The sequence below is a fragment of the Mustela nivalis genome (assembly GCF_964662115.1).
Source record: "Mustela nivalis genome assembly, chromosome: 9".
Taxonomy (NCBI): domain Eukaryota; kingdom Metazoa; phylum Chordata; class Mammalia; order Carnivora; family Mustelidae; genus Mustela; species Mustela nivalis.
The window spans coordinates 49796825-49817333 of NC_139028.1; the positions used below are offsets into that span (position 1 = coordinate 49796825).

The 20509-nt window shown below is 39.2% G+C and overlaps 1 protein-coding gene across 2 annotated transcripts in view; it reads left to right on the forward strand.

Moving 5' to 3' along the window:
- GRM5 (glutamate metabotropic receptor 5) overlaps positions 1-19312 on the forward strand; it is a 558863-nt gene extending 539551 nt beyond the window's left edge. For both annotated transcript variants that reach the window (XM_082749014.1, XM_082749013.1), the window contains one exon: positions 12580-19312. In XM_082749014.1, coding sequence (XP_082605140.1) covers positions 12580-13516 — 937 coding nt within the window. In that variant the 3' untranslated portion in view covers positions 13517-19312. The remainder of the gene's footprint in view (positions 1-12579) is intronic.
- The last annotated feature ends 1197 nt before the right edge of the window (positions 19313-20509 follow it).

Genomic DNA, 20509 nt, shown 5'->3' on the forward strand with positions numbered 1-20509 from the left:
CATGGTACAGATGAGGAAAATGAGGCTCAGGGATATTAAATAATAGAGTGATTTAGTGAAAATTCTGAGGTCAAAGACTTTAAAACCTGATTCTAGCACTAGTGTGACCTTGAAGCACCATTTTACCTCTTTAATCTCCATTGTCTGTAAAATGAAGATAATAATAGAGCACTTCCCTTCCTATATGGTGCTGTGAGAACTAAATGAGATAATGCAAGCAAAGCACTTAGCAGGCATTCAATAGATTCTATTTAGTATTACTGTTCCCCAAGTCTACTCATCTTATAAAGTCCTTTTATGGGGTATTTTCTACCATTGTCCACCTACCATCACCCTTGTTTTCTCAACAGCCAATTCTGGAAAAGTATGTAGAACAAAATCTAGTAGTATCAATGAAATTAATTCAATGATATAATTTCTCTGCCTTAAAATTCATATTCTTCCATGGTTCTCCCTAGTGTTTAGATACACCAGACAACTGGCTTTAAGTGTCTTACCTATATGGTCTTGTACTTCATCTTTAAAAATGTAAACAATAAAGTCCACACTGGAGCCGAACTCAGGGTGATTCTGGAGTTCATGCTCTAACCACTATGATCTCTGTCACCTGCGAAAAAATCCAAACCCACACACTCAGAATACAAGGAACTTCACACACTAACCCTATTCTAACTCTTTGACCTTTTATTCATGTTTTGTCACATATGTTCTCTTCTCCAAAACCCTAAATTTCTTACAATTCTCCAAACAAAGCTGACTCCTTCCTACAATTTCACTCCCTAACACATGCTGCGTCTCCCCCTGAATTGCCCCTCCTTGCTTCTTTAATCCATCTTTTCCAACCCCTATTCCTATTCTAGTTGGCAAACTCTTACTCAGTTTTCAAAATCCAAATCTAATGTCAATTCCTCTTTGAAACCTTTCCAAAATTCTTACATTCTACTTTACATCTGCCCAAACTCATAGTTCTAAAGTATTTTGAGTTACCTCCAATACTGCCATATTATCTCATCACCTATCTCTTCCTACTAAGCTTGAAGTTTTTGAAGACAAAAACATGTCCTGTTCAATATTCTACTCTCAGTATCCAAAAGTTCTCTGGGACTGTAGATTCAGTAAATCAGTCAATAAGAGGGCAAGGAGAACCTTTCTGTGTGTAGGCTGCCCTGTTTTAGGGACCATGGGGTGTTCCAGAAAATATGGGATAATCTCCACCCTAAAGAACTGAGAGTCTTTTTCTTTTATTTTTTAAAAAGATTTATGTGTTTATTTGAGAGAGATTGCATGGAGAGGAGGGGCAGAGGGAGAGGGAGACAGAGTCTCAAGCAGACTCCATGCTGAGGGTAGAACCTGACATGGGGCTCAATCTCATGACCCTGAGATCACAACAATGGATGCGTAATCGACTGCGCCATCCATGTGCTCCTGACAATCTTAATAAAGGTATAAAATTCATTCTGATGGAAACTGCAGGAGCAATCGGCTATTTTAAGGTATAGTTATATCTATCATCCAAATAATAAGGCCCAGATTTGAATAAGGGAGGAAGAAAGCAACGTGTTTCTAGTTCAGGTTTTTAGAATCCTTGGAAGAAAATGTCACAAAATATATTCAAAGAATGTCAGATGAGCAAGAGAGAAGAAAAGGCAGAAGTGGACATTATGGATCAAATTAGCATAGCCAACATTACATGCTCTATGCTCTTCTTGGAGATTTTCAGTAAATCCTTACAAAACAAAGACACGAGGGGAACTTGGGATGGCTGGGCATGGAGCCTGCTTAAGATTCTGTTTCTCCCTCTTCCTCATCACCACCTCCGGGGAAATCAGTGAGCACTCTCTTCCTTCCTCCCTAAGAGGAAGGAAGCAAGCAAGCAAGGAAGTTAGGAAGGCAGGCAGACAGACAGACGGACTTGAGAAGCTCCACAGAAAGCAGTTTAAATCTACTTAACTTATCTGACCATAGAGCCATTTATTCATGAACAACCTATGGTCATTCTCACTTTCTATACAGTTTGCCAACCAGTTTTATAAAAGCATATCAAACAGGAGAAAAAAAAAAAAAAAAGGAACAGGGTGCCTCGGTGTCTCAGTTGGTTAAGATCTGCCTTTGGCTCAGATCCTGATCCCAGAGACCTGGGATCCCAGAACCCCGCATCGGGCTCCCTGCTCAGTGGGAGTCTGCTTCTCCCTCTGCCTCTGCTCCTCCCCTACTCGTTCTCTCTCTCTCTCTCACTCTCTCTCAAATTAAAAAAAAAAAATTTTTTTTAAAGTAAAGGAACAAAGTTATAGATTTTTGAGTAACTTATAATAATTTCCTGGAATCTTATTATAAGAATTTCTTAGGGAAATTTGGAAGTCTGACAAAAACTGAGTTCAGCTAATGTCTTATGATCAGACTAGAAATGATTAACTTCAGTAAATGCCACAAATATAAAAGAATATAAACCAGATTCTTAATTTCCTTTGCTTATTTTTCCAGAAGAATCACTAATTGCTGTGAGTATATTCTACTTCTTCTTTCAGCGTGGCATAATATATACGTAATACATATGTGGCATAGTATGACTTAGTAACAGGACCGCTTGGGTTCCCTGGCTCTCGGCTCTCAGTTTCCCTCAGTCCTCTTCTTGTCTAACATCCTTTTTGTTGGCCAAAAAAAGAAGAAACTGCTCAAAATCTTTTGTAAGGCTGCTGTCCTTGCCCATGAAATACATATATATGATAATTTAGTAGTTATATACAAATATAAGTATTTATGTATATATAGAGAGACAAAAGATCTAATAGCTTATAATTTCTTATAAAAGGGAGGAAGGGGAACCAGAACTATCTCATAGAACAAAGGCCACAAAGGGAACAATCTTGGGAGTTATCAGTTCAAATTATTGAACTCTAGAGGAAGAAGTCAATACTAGAGGCATACTTAACGTTTATTCCTGCCACAAAATACTGAAAAAATCTTGCAATGTCCACCTAATCTTGTCACCATATTCCCGGTAGGTGGATAATACCAAAATAAGGACAAACTATTCAGCAGAGCTAAGTGCTCTGGAAACTTGAATCACTATTTCAGCTAATCCTATGTTTCATGAATCATTTTGAATGGATTCCTTAACATAAGAATTATTTATTCTTAAAAATGTTACTTCACCACTTAAGGCATAAGGAATCTTTTTTCTAAGCAGAAATCATTTCTTCAGCAACTATTATCACAATCCTGGGACAAATGTCTTATTCTCCACTCCCTCAGTATTCATCTCTGCAATGTTCAGGTCAATGTTAATAGAGAGCTTTGGCATTTATCATCAGGTCATTTTATGGATACAAACTTGGGTGTTATTATTTCACTGGATGCTCCATTCGGATGTGTCTTGTTAGCCCTTTGGTTTTTGTGTGTCCTTAGCACACAGACAATACCACATGTTGACAATGATTCTGGATTTGAGGTGCGATTTGAGGCAGTGTTTTGCCTTCATTTGACTTGGGCACAGGTTCTATAAGCCTCAGATTTTGCATCTAGTGTAGGTTAATAATAATAATATGTTTATTTTTTAAAGATTTTATTTATTTATTTGAGAGCAAGAGAGAGAGCAGGAGCAGGGGGAGCGAAAGCAGACTCCCCACTGAGCAGGGAGCCCAATGTGGACTGGATCCCAGGACCCTGAGATCATGGCCTGAGCCAAAGGCAGCTGCTTAACCAAGCCTCGTAGGCATCCCTAATAATATATTTATATGAGGCCTTCAAGGCAAATATGAATTTGCTTCCTTTCCCTAATACTCCCAGCCCACTCCCCTGCACCAGGCACCAAACCAAGCATAGGAAGGGCACATAGTCATTGCCCTTAGAGTGTTCAAGGCTTCGTGCAGAAGCAGATTTGTAAATAAGTGGTTAAAAATACCATGCAATAAGTGCTATGTTAGACAGCTGTCGTGAAGGTCAAATATAATAAAACAGATGGAAACACCTTGTGAGATGTAAAGTTCTATTCCAAGGAGAGCTATTATCCTCCCAGGATTCTCCTCCTCTTAGTCACCAATCCCAATCCCATGTTTTATTCAAGCTTTCAATCAAGCTGGATTCCTCCACCAAGGCGTCTCGGTGGTATCAACCAAGGGGTGCAAAACAGCCATGTCTTCTAATGTTCCCTCTTTATGAAATTGTAATCTGGGCTTTATGGTAATTGCTGGAAGAAAATAATTTCCGGTTTGGATAAAAAAAAAATCCTCTAATCTTAGTTGAAGCACCTCAACTAAAGTCTAGAAATTATATCTCAGTACAAGGAGTGGTTTAGTTTGAGGTTTGAGCCCAGGTTAACTGAATTTTAAATTTAAAAAAATAGTTTCACTTGAGAAAGAAGAGACTTTAGTGATCCAACAGAATGCCTTTGCTTGGCACATGTTCCTGCTTTATGGCCCTTTATGACCTTCTTAGATGCTTTCTCCTTATGAGGATGGGGGGGAGGGGAGTAGCACCTAGAAGCGCAAGAAACTTTAATACCCCCCCCCCCCCATGGATTGTGATCTGTTGAAAAAGCATCCTGTTGAACCCAAGCCTAGTTAAAATAGAGCCAAGTGGTTCTCGTTCCACAAGGATTTTTATTAGGGACTAAATGCCTAGTAAGAGATGATCTCTGAGGGAATTATCATAGAAGCAGGCAGCCAGTAGCTCACTCCCAGCTACTAAAAAGGGAGGCAAAAATCCACTCCACAAGGTTGTTGGAAGGGTTTCCTGGGATTGAACATGTGGCATTAGCTGTTTTGCCATATATGCAACACACATATTAATTGAATTTTGTTTATACGTGTTATTTTAACATTCCCCAGCCTTTAAGGCCTCGTTAATCTCCACTTTATTTGCAAATCCTTCCTTGAAATTTCTTTCCCCAGTGAGCAACCTTTTCTCTGCATTCCTCTGATACCAATAGGCAAGGACAAATGTCGTTTCTTTCACAATAGTTTTCAGATCGGTATATTCCTTTCCGTCCTCATTTTTTTCCACACCTGCCTGTTATCATCTTAACACTGTGTCCCTGCACTATGATAACAGCTTCTTAAATCTACCCTAGACACCACTCTTTTTCTTGTTTCAATCTTCTTGGTTCCTTATTGCCTGAAGGACTAATTAACTTAACAGATATTAATTAGGCCTTAACATATTCCTGAAGTACGACCAGGACTGGAGCAGACAAGGAATAAGGTCAATGGATGAATCTGCAGTGAGGTTTTAAAGCAGATTTTGGCAGGCTTCCTATATTTAATTATTTTTGTGGAGCTCCAGAAATATGGAATGCCTAAAAGATTAAATAACACAAAAGAATTCTTACAGTTAAAGAATAACACAGAAAAGAACCCATGAGTATTTCGTTAGATATTCATTCATTTATTGATTGAGTATGTAGATTACATATGTATCTAATAATTAGACCATATCTCTCTGGTTAAATATATTAGACCACCTCTCTATACTGATAAGAATATTAATAACTCATTAATAACTATTAATGAGTTATTAAAATAGCAAAAGAAAGGAAAAAAAAGAAGAAGATCCTTGTAGGTCATGGGTGGCTACAAGGCATTTTTTTTTTTTTAAGATTTCATTTATATATTTGACAGAGAGAGAGAGCGAGATCACAAATAGGGAGAGAGGCAGGCAGAGGGCTGCCCTGCTGAGCAAAGAGCCCGATGCAGGGCTTGATCCCAGAACCCTGGGATCATGACCTGAGCCGAAGGCAGAGGCTTAACACACTGAGCACCCAGGTGCCCCAAGACATTTTTATAGTAAACAAGAAAATCCAAACTCTTAACCTGCTGATGCTTTATCCATCCCCATATAGGACTACTGCTTATCTTAGAATATCCTTTGTGGATTCCTGAACTTATGTCACTGCTGTCTTTCCTAGAGGGTAATGCCTACTGCTCTTTTTGGATTTTGCCATAATCTACTAATTTTTCCAGGTGTAGATACAATCTGTCTCCTGAGGCAAGCATCATTCCCTGGCCACTTCCCTCCTGCTAGAAATGATCTCTTCCTCTTGTGAAGTTTTGAATCCCTTGTGATCTGTACTCTACAGTTACCCAATGAACTACTTGCTCCCATGCTCCACAATCTCTCATTCTCCTTGTCCTCAGCACCCTTCCAACTGTCCATCTGCTTCTTTCTTTCAAGGACCTAGGGAAAAGATAAACAACCTCTTTCTATCAAAATACTAGGAATAACTCATATTCCTAGCCTTCTACGTGCATCTTCTCTCTTGCCTTTTTTGAGGGAAGTCTCATGTCAGCAGCTCTCCACCACAGTACCAAAAAATACTGATCAATCACAATCATTTGCCGAGGTATCACATATCACTTGTTACCAATATCAGTTAAAATGTCAAAGTTTGCAAAATAGTTATCCTTGACATTACACCATTCTCATTCAGTGGCATTCCAAAATAAGAGAGAAGAAAAGTGTGCTACACATAAGACAACTAGATCATAGCATGGAGGGAAAAAGAGGGGCTAAAAATTGCTCCATGCTCTTTATTTATATGGTGGTATAAAGTGCCTTCATCATCGAGGCATCCAGTATCATCCTTGCCAAGTGTAAGTGCCCGGGTCAACCTATGCTATTTGAGTTAACAACCAAAGAGTGATATAAGGTGCTTTCTTGAGACTTCAAAGTATATGATTAAGAAGAACGAAGACATATGGTAATAGAGAACATAAATCAAATGACTAACTTATCGACTTAAAAATGCCTATCATCACCAGGTAACATCTGAGGGCTTGAAATAAGGACAGCTTACTTCAAAAAACAAATATGGGTGGTGTACTTTCATGAAAAGTGAATTGGAAATCATGAGATGGTATTGGTTCCACGTTGTCATTTTCTCACTGCTTAACTTTGGGCAAATCGCCTATCTCACAGAGCCTCAGTTTTATTTTTGAAAGAAGGACCAAAACATGGATCCTATCTAACTCTGACAATCCGTTTTCCTAAAGTACTTTATAAAGCACGATGCAAATATAAGGTGATAGTGCTTCCAATTATTGTGTCACTGGAGGTAATTCATTTCCATTTACTCAAGTGTCTTTGTCTATACGTGTGTTTCTAATGCATACATCATCACAGCCATTTAACTTGTTTTTTTCAGCAAGATAGATATTTACATCCATTTATGGTGTAACTGGGGAAATTTATATGGATGATTCTGCCATTTTCTTATATATGGTGTATTTCTCAGTGTAATTGTCAAAATCAAGATGTCAGATTTTAGGCAAGGCTCAGAAAGAAAGTATTCCACCTAATTTAGAGTGTCTGAATGTGAACAATATCAAATTCCTCATTATCTTTTTAAAAATGTATTTCCATACTTTGTAATTCAAAACAAACTATGAAATGTGCAGAAAAATGGAACTGCAATTGGAAATTTTCTGCTTATAATATTCTTAATTCATGAAATTCTTTTACTGGCCTAGTATTTTCTGTAGTCATTCCAAAGACATATTTGCTAATGACATTACGAGCTTTTTAAAAATTTTTTAAAGTATTTTTTTGTAGGGGCGCCTGGGTGGCTTAGTCGTTGAGAGTCTGCCTTCAGCTCAGGTCATGATCTCAAAGGTCCTGGGACTGAGCCCCGCAGTAGCTCCCTGCTCAGCGGGTCTGCTTTTACCTCTGCCTCTGTTCCCCCTGCTTGTGCTCGGTCTCTCTCTCTCTCTCTGTCAAATGGATAAATAAAACCTTTAAAAAATATATATTTTATGTATTAGGAAGCTCATAATCTTACTATTCCTCTCTCCTGGCTACTTCTAAACTCAAAATCATAAACAAGACAGGTGTAGTAATGAAGATAATTTTTTCATGAAAAGAATGTGCTAATTTTCAAAGGATATATTTGATTATTCTGATACCCTAAATCTGTACAACTCATGAAGGTACTACTTAAACCATGTAACAAAAGAGGATAAAGGCATAGTTTTTTTCATTCAGTGAAGTGTTCTGAGGATTTTAATTGTTTCTATGGCCTTAATAAAACCCTAACCAATTTTCAGGAAAGAACCACACCGGTCATTCAACAGTCATTTTTAATTTTTTTTTTTTAAATTCAACAGCCATTTAAAATAAACACAAAATTTCTAAATTCCATAGACTTTTTGAATGATCAAACTCTCTTTATTAACATTTGCCTCCTAATGATGGTTTGCCATGGCAGAATGCTAATTCCTACAGGTTTTGGCAGATGAATAGAGAAACTGGGAGAGGTCATTGAGCTGGCATTCAGAGCCTGCTTGAAGTGAATAAATTATTTATGTGTCATCCATGGAATAGAAAAAGGAAGAATAAACTTCTGAGAATAAGGGTAGCTGGTGTCATTTTGGCAGACACAAACTGTAAACAAAAACAAAAAATGCAATCCTCAAATAACATTATCAAAATGTTCTTTTCTCCCTCCCAGAAAAGAACCAATTGTATAGTAGAAAGAACATTAGAAAACATAGTTTTATATTTGGCAAAGGGTTAATTGGTGCCTGGAAAGAGCACACTTTTTACAGGTTTTTTTGGCCAAACTATCCTTTCCAGATGTAGCAAACCATCTGTTCTGTCTCTCTCCATTCCTCTCTCCTCCTTTTTCTCTAATGCCTAAAATATTCAGTGGGGAAGGTCAAGTGCTATAGACAGGTAAGGAAAAGTTTGCTTTCTCTTGTCTTACCTCAGGGCCCTTAAGACAAATGTATAATCCTGATCAAAAAAAAAAAAAAAAAAAATCTCAACAACAGCAACAATAATGGTTTTATCTCAACTGGTTGTAAGATTTGATGGTGAAGTTTGTAGAGGTGCTGTGCTTTATAAATTACCCTCACGTGTACTACCATTTGGATTCCTCCCAGAAATCATGTGAGGTAAGCAAGGGGAGGTTTATTTCTTCCTTTTTATATGAGAGAACAAAGAGGCACAAAGGTGTTAAGTGATTTGCCCACCATCACTCAGGGCCAGATCATACACCCACATTCTGGGGCTACTATCAACACTGCCTCCATAAACTTCCATCACTGAGAAATTTCACTAAAACAAATACAGACACACACACACACACACACATATATATGTACCTACATACATACACATATATGTATATAAATTACCAAAAAAGGAACAAATCCTTTGTGATTTTCATAGTAGAAATGAAGAGCTGTGTTTTTGTACTTAATTAATTAAATATCTTTTATTGCATACACTGAGCACTACTGATTACAGTAAGTTCTATGAAAAGTAGATTGATCCATAAAACAAAAGAAATAGGTTTTTTTTAAATATTGAATTATTTTTAAAATGTAATTCTAACAAAAACAATCAGTATAGATTTTTTTAAATGAAATGCATATATCCACTCAATTATTAGTTCAAACATATTATGGAGCGCATGCACTGGGTACCCTGGCTATAGCAGGATAAGAAGAACCCTAGTTCTAACCTAGTCAAGGTTAGAAGGGTCAGAAAAGCATTCAAGGCAGGGTCAGAAAAGCATCTCAAGAAAAAGCAATTAAAGTAAAATCTGAAAAACAAACAAACAAACAAACAAAACCTGATAGGAAGAGCTTAGTCAAAATGCAAGGAAGAGACATGGAGGAGGGAACACCATGAAAGAGCATTTCGGGAAGATGTAAACTGTGGAATATTGTAGAATTTAGTGAAGTGGATGCAATCACTAAGCAGACAACTTAGCATGGAAAAAGACCACAGACCAAACCCGATGGAACAACCAAAAAAATCTTATGGCTTTACCACATAAAATATTTTACTTTACACTGAATTCCCTGTTTCTCAGCCAGAGCTCAAAACCACATGAGTACATTGATTTTCTGAAATGCAATATTCACATGGAATGAAAAAACTAACACTCTTAGATACCTTCTTCTTACAAGAACCTTTCACACTTGTACAGTCTGTCTCACCTTTGCTAAATTACATCCTCTCTGCTTTTGATCAAGGCTTTCAGACTATTATTTTCCAATCATCCAGGATGGGAGATCCAGGATTAGAACCCAGATTTTAGGTTCCTTTGTCTACTGAACTTTGAGGACACCATGCAATAGTCCCGTTATCTTAAGAAAATCCCATTTGTCCAAAAAGTGCTTATTAAAATTTCCCGTTCTGGAGGGAAAAAAAACCCTGTCATAATCCAAGGAATGAAAGGAAGTGCTCAGATTTGGCCTCCATTTCTCTGGTGTCTCCTGCATCCGTTTCCACTGGTGTCCACTTGTCTGTCTTGTGCTCTCTCTCCCATATGACCATAGACACTACGAGCAAAGGCATGGCCGGCCGCAATGTCAGCACTCTGTGCAGACTGGCTGGGTAGAATAGCTTCCTTCTCGCACATTCATCCAAAGTCTTTTCAATGTGCCATCATGTTTTTAGGCGCCACTACATGTGATTCCTGTCACCATTAATAGCCAGAGTTATGCTCCATCAAAACCTCTCTATGCCGGAAGCAAGAATCTTTCTACAGTAAAGCTTGGTAGGATAAATCCAGTTAGGCTTCTAGTTTCTAGCCCATGCTTTGTATTAAAAGCGGCCTCAGCAACCTGAAAGATTAATTGTCCTTTCCAACATACCTGTTTCTTATCCTGCTGGTAGGAGAGAAAAGGGATTGTTGGCAACAATCCTCCCAATGAAATCCCATAAATAGTCTGGCCCATTTCTTCTGTGCCATGTTCCAGAAGTTAGTAGACACCTGGGAAGAAGAAAGTAATGCACTAAAAACATAAAAGGTGGCAGGTCAGGTTAATGCAAAAATGTAGAAACAAATCTGCAAAGGAAAAGTTAGGTTGGCAGGGCCTATTCTGCTACTGGAGATGCACGTCAGCCTCCAAACCTGGAAAGAATTTATCCATCCTTTGCAGGAAGAGGGGCAGAGGAGGAGGACATATCTCGTTCCAGAATTCTGAATGACACGAGGTTGCAAAATATTGGGTAGATTAAATAGAATGAGATCTCAGAGGAAGAGCAGAAAAAGGAAGACCACAAAGAGGAAAGGGACAGATGTAAAAAATGAGAAGCAGGATGGGAAAGAGGAAGCATCCTGTCATAGGAGCTGCAGAAACATGGGTCTATTTTCAAAGGAGTAGGTGTCTCAGGCAGAGTGGATCTGGCAGTCCATGGAAGGTGGGCTCCAAATACAATTCAGACCCCTTCCTGGAAAAAAGCAGTTCAGTCCTCCAGCAAGGAGGCCAAGGGAGCAATGGGAACTCAGAAAGAAAGGAGAGCTTCCTGCTAGAGTTTCTCGGTTTGGGAAACACCTGCAGTGTCATCACTTTGGGGATGGAGTGCTGCAAAATGCATAGATCCTTGGAACCCAATCCAGACCATCAGAATCTTCCTGGGGTCCTGCCAGGACAAATAGCGGACAAATGCCCTATATGAGTGTTAGGCATGATTAAGTTTCATCAACCCTGGCTGAGATGAGAAAACTGGGTAGCCAAAGCCTTTTGTTCATAGACTGCTCGAGGTTCTCACTTGGTCACACCATCTAGGACAGAAAGAGATCCCCTCCCTACAGAGATCTTGGATTCCTTTGTCATGAGAAATCCCCAATATCCCCCACACTCTCTCCACAGAACATCCCTGAAGGTCTGGCCACATCCTCTGACCACTAGTGAGGTTCCTGAGAGAGGATCTGTGGTTTCAGAAGTTGTGTCATATTTACTGGTAAGGAGGACACAGTCAGGACCTGAGGCTGTGGCACCAATTCCATCTTCATCAGAGGCGCTTTCAGACCCCAGGGTGGAAACCAAAATGGACTGCTAAGAGAAAGGGAAGAGGAGGAAAGGTCCTAAGAAGTCTAGTGAGCCAGAAACACGCATCAAGACCCTAATTGGAAATCAATATGCGAGGTGCCAAAGGCAATATGCTCTCTCATAGAATTGTGATTCAAGCTATAAGCCTAAAAACAAATTTGGGAGGAAAATTGGGGTGAAGTAGAAACGCTCTAATTAATTAGAAATTTGTGTATGTGTTCAATGAATTTCTATTTTCCAGCAGATAAGCCAGGCTAACTAAAACCATGTTCAAAGTCTGGAGTTGCGAAAGAAACCCCTAGTCAAATACACCAATAGTTGGCTTGCAGGATAAAAAGTGAACTGGAACCGCTGTCTATTTCCTGGTAACCCTTGACTCCTACCCTTTTCCTCCCCTCTGATGACTGGGCTGGTGAGTTGAGGTCCTAGTTCTACCGTTTCCTTTCAGAGGCCGCCAACTTCAAGAAGCTCGTGCCCAGTACCAGGCACTTCTGCACACCGCCACAATACTGCAAGGCTTGGTTTCTAGCTTTGCGGCCTAACCAGCCCCTGCACTCCTGGGCGGGCTCAGAACTGCTGCTACATCTCCAATAATCTCCATCCTTTATCCTCCCTACCGTCCCCTGCCACACAGTTTCGAGGTAATGATAAGCCGAAGGCCTCTCTTTAAGACCTCTGCCCGGGGTGTCCTCTGAAGCCTTCTTTCCTGAAAGACCAGGAGAAGTCCTTCCCAGTCCGAGTCCCGTCACCCAGCACTGGGGAACCTCCGAGTTACCTCTGGTCTCCCTTCTCTCCGCAGCTCCAACGGAAAATCCGTCACGTGGGCCCAGAACGAGAAGAGCAGCCGGGGGCAGCACCTGTGGCAGCGGCTGTCCATCCACATCAACAAGAAGGAGAACCCCAACCAAACGGCCGTCATCAAGCCCTTCCCCAAGAGCACCGAGAGCCGCGGCCTGGGCGCGGGCGGCGCGGGCGGCGGCGCGGGGGCCGCGGGCGGCGCGGGCGGGGGCGCGGGCGGCGCGGGCGGCGCGGGCGGCGGCCCCGGGGGAGCGGAGCCCCCGGACGCCGGCCCCAAGGCGCTGTACGACGTGGCGGAGGCGGAGGAGCACTTCCCCGCGCCCGCGCGCCCGCGCTCGCCGTCGCCCATCAGCACGCTGAGCCAGCGCGCGGGCTCGGCCAGCCGCACGGACGACGACTTGCCGTCGCTGCACTCGGAGCCCGCGGCGCGCAGCAGCTCCTCGCAGGGCTCGCTCATGGAGCAGATCAGCAGCGTGGTGACCCGCTTCACGGCCAACATCAGCGAGCTCAACTCCATGATGCTGTCCACCGCGGCGCCCGGCCCCGGCGTGGGCGCCCCGCTCTGCTCGTCCTACCTGATCCCCAAAGAGATCCAGCTGCCCACGACCATGACGACGTTCGCCGAAATCCAGCCGCTGCCCGCCATCGAGGTCACGGGCGGCGCGCCCCCCGCGGCGGTGGCGGCGGCGGCGGCCCCGCCGGTAGGGGGCGCTGCCGAAGAGCCCCCGGCGGGGGCCGGGCCCGAGGCTGCGGCGGGGAAGCCGGACCTGGAAGAGTTGGTGGCTCTCACCCCGCCGTCCCCCTTTAGAGACTCGGTGGACTCGGGGAGTACCACCCCCAACTCGCCGGTGTCAGAGTCGGCCCTCTGTATCCCATCGTCTCCCAAATATGACACACTGATCATAAGAGATTACACTCAGAGCTCCTCGTCGTTGTGAATGTCCTCGGAAACCACGCTGGCTTCCGCCGACGGAGCCGAGACCTCCCGCGTTCACGCAGACCTAGTGACAAGCAGAGTCGCCTGGTTAAGACCTGAGGTGGAAGATGCCAAGTGCACCCGCAACGGAAACATGAGATTAATAGTGCTATTTCACATCAACCGACGAAGACACCAACCACAAATCTTCTGGCAGATTTTCTTCTAGTGGCCTTAGAAAACACGGGCTTTTAAGAAACACTGCTTATCTTTTTGAGGGCTGACAAGGAGTCTGTCGAACCGGTTCCATACCAAGTGCTTTGCTCTAGGGAAGCAATGAGCGTGAAACAGCATAATGGAGGGGGAAGAGCATAGTTAATAAGCAACTGTAAAAAGTTTTGTTTACTTTAATTCTTTTCCCAGAAGATTCTTTGATTCACCAAACATGAATGTACATTTTCTAACAAACTCAAAATCTGGGACCAAAACGTCAACCTTTCTCTTTCTCTCTCTCTCTCTTTTTTTCTTTCTTTTTTCTGTCCTGTAAAGACCTTGAAAAGCAGTACCTGGGCCCAGTATTTACTGAGGCGTTGTTGTGAGCGTGTCCCATGCATAACACACAACGGGATAATGTGTGCTGCGCTGACGTGTGCAGGACTTTTACCAGAGACATTCCTCTCCGATTTGGTTTGAAATCCTCTTCCAGAAGCCTGCATCCAGGAGTCCACCTAGTTATTTCAATTCACCTCCATTAACCAAGAAAACCAGTGGAAGATTTCTTGACTATTTCACCATGTTGCCAATCAATACTGGAGTAGCAAAAAAAATATTTTCTGGAATACTGTTTTGTAATTCCCTCACTGGGGTACGTTGTGTAGCTGGAAATTCTCTTTATAATAATAATAATAATAACAATAACAATAACAATAATAATTCCTGAGCTCCAGCTTGGCTATCTCTTTCATGAAATGTGGCCACTCCTCCTTATGAATGCTGTTCCATTAGCATTGCCAGCTAAAATATTAATATATGCATTTGGGCTTCTTCATTCCTTTTCTTTGAGAACCTGATGCACAAAGAGCTCCTCTGTTCTTTTCGAGTCCCACCACTGGAAGAATGGTCTATAGACCCACTGAAGACAGCGTCTTGATTGAAGGGACTGTTGTTCGAAAAGTTAACACAATCTTAATACACTGGAAATTTTAAACTGTGTCAAGTCGGCTTAGCAGAGATTTAGCTATGCCAGTGAGCAGTGATTTTAACTTCTCTCGGCTGCTTAAATAGGGCAGCTATGAACTATGACAAATGTAGATTTTTCAAAGCAATACAGAATACTAAAACAGAGGAACCTTAATGAATATAAACCACAGTCTTTCTTAGCCATTCCAAAAAGAGGCAAAGCAATTATTAATATTTCCTTTTTAAAATAATTAATATGATTTTGTGCACTTCATACTGTCACTTTTTAAATACTGCAGAAAAGAGATTTAAAGATATAATAGAAATACATGTGCTTTAATAGGCTCATATAGGTAGTATTCATAGCTCGAGACCTGCATCCACTGTCATCTCTTTCTTCTTCCCATTACAGCTCTCCTCAGGTGCCAAATGTTTCTTTTTGTTTGTTTGTTTGTTTGTTTTGGTTTGGTTTTGGTTTCGTTTTTAATTTTTAAATAAGGATGGTGATAAAAGGAGGAGGTATCCTATAAATTTAGAGTTTAGTTGATCTAGCCTTATACTAAAGATAGCCTTATGAAAAAGATTTGCTGAGGCAGAAGTACATTTTTAGCAGAAAGAAAAATAAATGAAACCTTTTTCTTTAGCTCAATATCCTTATTTTGGCATGTATTTTTTATTGTATATCTACTTTAAAAAAGGAATTGAGGAATGGAAATATATCCATTCACATAACTTACCATTCCCCAGTTTTAAAATTTATAATACGTATACTGCTTGACTTTCCTGATACCTGTTCTTAAATCTTTAAATCAAATCTCCCAGTATAAAATATTAAAAGCACACATTAATTTAGTAAAATATAAATTTTCAAAAATCAAACTTCCCATGCCAGATTTGAAAATAACGTCATCAGAGCACCCTGAAACCCAGTTCCAATGAGACTCTTGAAAGAGTGAATTTAGCCAAACTTTATGGTTTCATTGAAAGCGAATGTCTGCCTCTACTTCAAAAACAAATGTAAATATTTTGAATTTTGAAGCATAAACAGCCCTCAATCCTCTTGAAAAGGGTGGCATTCACCTGGGGATTACCATCTTGATTTCTTAAACATTGAAACCTTTCCAAATATTGTCTAAATTTTAAATTTGCTTCTTAAACCCTTTGGTTGATTTCCATTTTATTCTGTATTGACCAATAGAAAAACAGTTTTAAAAGCTTCTTCTATGAGCAAATTCCTCTTCTAAACTTTTAGTGATGTATTTCGTTAAAAAGTACACTACCTTAATGAGAAAATTCATCAGAAATTAAAATTTAGTGCAAAATTAAATTTCCATCTGATAATTCTATATGAAATTATGATAAACTGTAATAAGAAAAATAACTTATCCAATTGAAGGAAAACAATATGTATTTTTCTCTGTGTTTTTGCACCCTTTGCCATTTCATTCAGTACATTGTATAATACATAATATTATTCGTAATGCATTCTTGGGATCTTTTATTTTGGAATGATGCTAGCTCTGTCTCTTTGCCAATTTTAATACCAGGTTCCAAGTAATAAATCTACAAGGAGAACTGAATATTCATTCTAGGGCTAGGATATGAACTTCGCAATTCATTTGGGTACCTATTTTCATTGAATTTCCTTGAAAACAGTCTGTTCCTGGTGTCCAGTGATAATTCAGTTGGACCAGCATGACCAAAAGGAAGGGGAAAGTACAGTGAAATGCTAAGATTCAGAAAAGTGACCCTACAGGACAGTTTGGTCCCAGGATGAAAGAAAGAAGACCCAGTTTGATCAAGTTATATGGACCATCTAAGCAGTCCACTCACTCTTCTGTTTTGGGAGAGGAGTAGGGGCAGAGAAGACCCTAAGTGGATTGGGAAGAAGCATCTCTCTGGGTGAGGGGTGGGGAACAGAGAGGGAGGACGCAAAGGAAAACCATATGAGATTTGAAAGAAGCAAAGAAAAACAGTAAATCCCCGAATGTGCTAATCCTTGTTAGTCAAAGTCTTTCCCAAACTTCTGCTGTTCCCAGCAAGCCATCAGGAAGACTAGGAGCTATTTCTGACTGTGAATGAGTTGTTACAATGGCTCTGCTGCAGTTCTGTGACTTCCAAACCAGGAATTTAACACTTTTTAAGAAAAAAACAAAAAACACTTCCTATGCTAGTCTCCCAGCAAAATGTACATGTTTTGGAGACTTCAAAAGTATTATCTGAGTTCACATTTAGCCACAGCTTCTTAATAACCCTCGAGCTGGCAGAATCTCTATAGTTAACCATTTACAATTTTATACTGTGAAAAAATACAGATCAGTGAAAAGCATAAAGATAAATCAAAATTCATTCTCAAGAGGGTCTGAGGCCTGGGAGATTCTCTACTATCTGTTGAAGAATGAGGTATGTATAAAATAGTTGGCTGAATTTCACTGATCTTCCCAATGTGAACAAATATACTATGTATATTGTGTGTATTTCTAGAATTCAATGGCAGCTGCTGGTGGTGTTGTAATTAGAAATCTATATAGAATATAGATGTTTTAGAAAGATGGTGCCAATCCTAAAAGATTTGTGTGGGCTACAAGTGCTTGTATTTACTTTTTTCTGCACTTTAACTGATTTGGTTTTAAAATCGTGTGCGCGTATCTGTTCTTTTTTTGTTGTTGCAGCTTGTACTATTAAAACAATAGAGAATGTTAAATTATTTTGATGTGAATTGCAAATGATTTTTTTCATAAAAGCTTAACATTTTTATCAGCATTGTTTTGCTTTGTACTTGTATAAATGTGTTTTCTTTTAGCATTTGAAAGTACCCTTGCCTGTTTCTCAGTTGTCTAAATCATGTTATAGTTGGTGTTTGTGAAGTCAGTTACTTTTTGAAAAATATTAAAAAAGAAACTATGGTATGACTTTAAGATTCTTCCCCTTAAATGTTTAGAATGTTGTCTTAATAGTGTTTTTCCAAGACCCAGAGAGCCATACTATTAATTCATCTTTAAATTCTGAGTGATCTACACATTTGAATAATGGGATTTACATAGTAGCCTATGGACAATAGATTAAATTAAAAATGTAAACCAACCACAAACCAACCAGAGATGCTGTCCTCAAAGACATCTACAAACATCTTTTAAGACATATTATTTTTTTTAAACAATGAAGCATGTAGGGATTAAACCTTGACTTTGTGTCTGGAAATATAAATACAAATTATAGTTCCACAGTTATCTGTGTTGATAGAGGTTACATCATAAAAATAATATAGATTATGGGTGTTTATATATCTGTGTATGTCTGGTTGTGTATACAAACATACACACATCTATATAGACATTTTACTTTTGAGTCCATCTATATATGTGTCTATGTGTGTATGTTTGTGTGTGCATGTATGGGCATATCTGTATAATTTTATGGGAAAAAATTACTTGTCAAATCACTTTCTACTTTGATGGATTCTTAAGCAAATTTACACTCCTTGAACACAGGTTATCTAAAACGTAAAAGCATGATGTGTGGAAGAGAAAAACAATGTAGATTTTAAAACATAGCTTCTCTCTGCTTCCCTACATTGTATTATTTATACACATATAATATGTATATACATATATTCTTATACATATGGAAATTGATACAAAATATGTTTGATCTTAAAAAAGAAAACCATTTTGTGTGCTTTGTCAGATTCTACTGCTTCAGTGTCTTCTATTCTGAAGTAATATAAATGGGCATATGTTTATATAAACTTAGGGTGGAAGTGAGATACCTGGAACACATACAGCAAATCATTTTCTAAAGACCAAATGAGTCTTCTAAGACTCCATAGACTCATGGTAGGCCAGTCAAAACCAGCCAATGCAATAGAAATAACAGTGAACTAAAAAATCCATCCCCCTGGTGCATTTGACCTTGGAAAATTACCTTGAGCTCTCTATAACTCAGTTCCTCTTTTTTTAAATGCAGAAATGAATTACAATAACTGGTGGGATTTCTTTCATTTCCAGCATTCCTGGTACATGACAAATGGTCAGTAGATAAGAGCTTTTATTCGTGGCAACATGGAATTTATTATATAGTTAATATTCAGCTTAGAAATGTTATATCTAATATGTTTGTGGAACTATAAAAAATTCTTGTCCAACTTACAGCATATGTCACTGGGCAGGGGTGGAGAGGAAGCCTATTGAGGTTGGAATTCATGCAACCTTAGAATTGTCCATCTAAGATGACTTAGCCAAATGATCTTAAACACCACAGAAAGAATGCTTTTCTTCTGTTATCATCTATGCTGGATACTGGTTAATTTTTTGGTTATACTATACATGAATGATCAGTTTTTAAAAAATAAATCTCAAACATTTACTGTTTCAAGGTAGTCAGCTAGATACATAAGTAGGTAAATAGATGGAATTATATTAATGAAATTATCTTCTTAAATATAATATTTTTATTTTTTCTCGAAGTATTTTGAAATTCAGAATTAGTTACTACATTTTATCCTGTTTGTTATTTTTTAAAGAAGATTTTAGTAAATTCTATGAAGGAAACTTGTAGTCTCAGCCTCTGTGACTATTCTTAGAGTCCTAAACAAAAAGTATTATAGGAGAACAGCCACATGAACCAATATTTTTAATTAGCTTTTACTCCAGACCAAAAACATTTATTTTTGCTGTGACATATGAGTCTTTTGAGGGACATGACCCATATAAACATTTATATAAGCAGACTAGTTATGTGGTATATATATCAGACACATTTGGCTTATTTATATATAGCTTGTAAAAGAAAGCTTTACATAGCTATCGTGTTTCTGTAACAGGACAAATGTTAAATAATAGATTATATGAATGGTATGCCCATGAAAATTACATAATGTAGTAAATTGGCATTTCTAAACTGCTCAGTAGTAACAGGTGTTTCATAAAATAAAAGATTTTAGAGTTTTAAAAGTTTGGAAAACACAGTAACTCTAAGTTAAATGACTACATTTGCTTCAGAACTTGCCACTCTTTTTTTTTTTTTTTTTTAAGATTTTTATTTCTCTATTGGACAGGAAAAGAGAGAGAGAGAGCACAAGCAGAGGGAGAAGCAGGCAAAGGGAGAGGGAGAAGCAGGTTCCTCTTTGGGCAGGGAACCCAACACAGGTCTTGATCCCAGGACCTCAGGATCATGACCCGAGCCGAAGGCAGATGCTTAGCTGACTGAGCCACGGAGGCACCCCCAGAACTTGCCACTCTTTAAATATGTTAATGTACAGTAACTTTAGAATGTTTTTTTTTATTACTATTTATGAGTAGTCTCCTCTGAGTAGAGTTTCATAGAATGAATTTTGAAAATACTATGATATAAAATTTATAATTTGTACACATTTTTCTTCTTCAGTCTTGAAAATTAGTTGCTATTTCCATAATGATCTCCTAAGGCTTTTAGAGAAGAAAAAAAAAGGATTGGTAGTGTCACCTTCAGAGCCATTTTATTGAGCCATGGGAAGTCTTACTCAATTTTATTATCCACTTTCCTTCTATTTTCTGATTCCTCAGGTCTCTACCAGCACATTAACTTTACTCTCAGGGGTCACATTGAGAATTTGATTTTTTCTTTTTCTTCTCCTTCTTTCTTTTTTTGTTTTTCTTTTTTGTTTTCATCGGATATGTTGGATGGCTTTCTCAGTTCCAACAGCTTTGGATGTGACACTATAGTATTGGGAGATTTTAAGGAACCAGTTAACTGTATGCCAGGTGCAGTAGACGACTATAAGAGTGCTAACCAGAAGTTATTTTAGAAACTATTTTCAAACTTACCTAAAAAAGCAAAGTTATATGGGTGTGTCTAT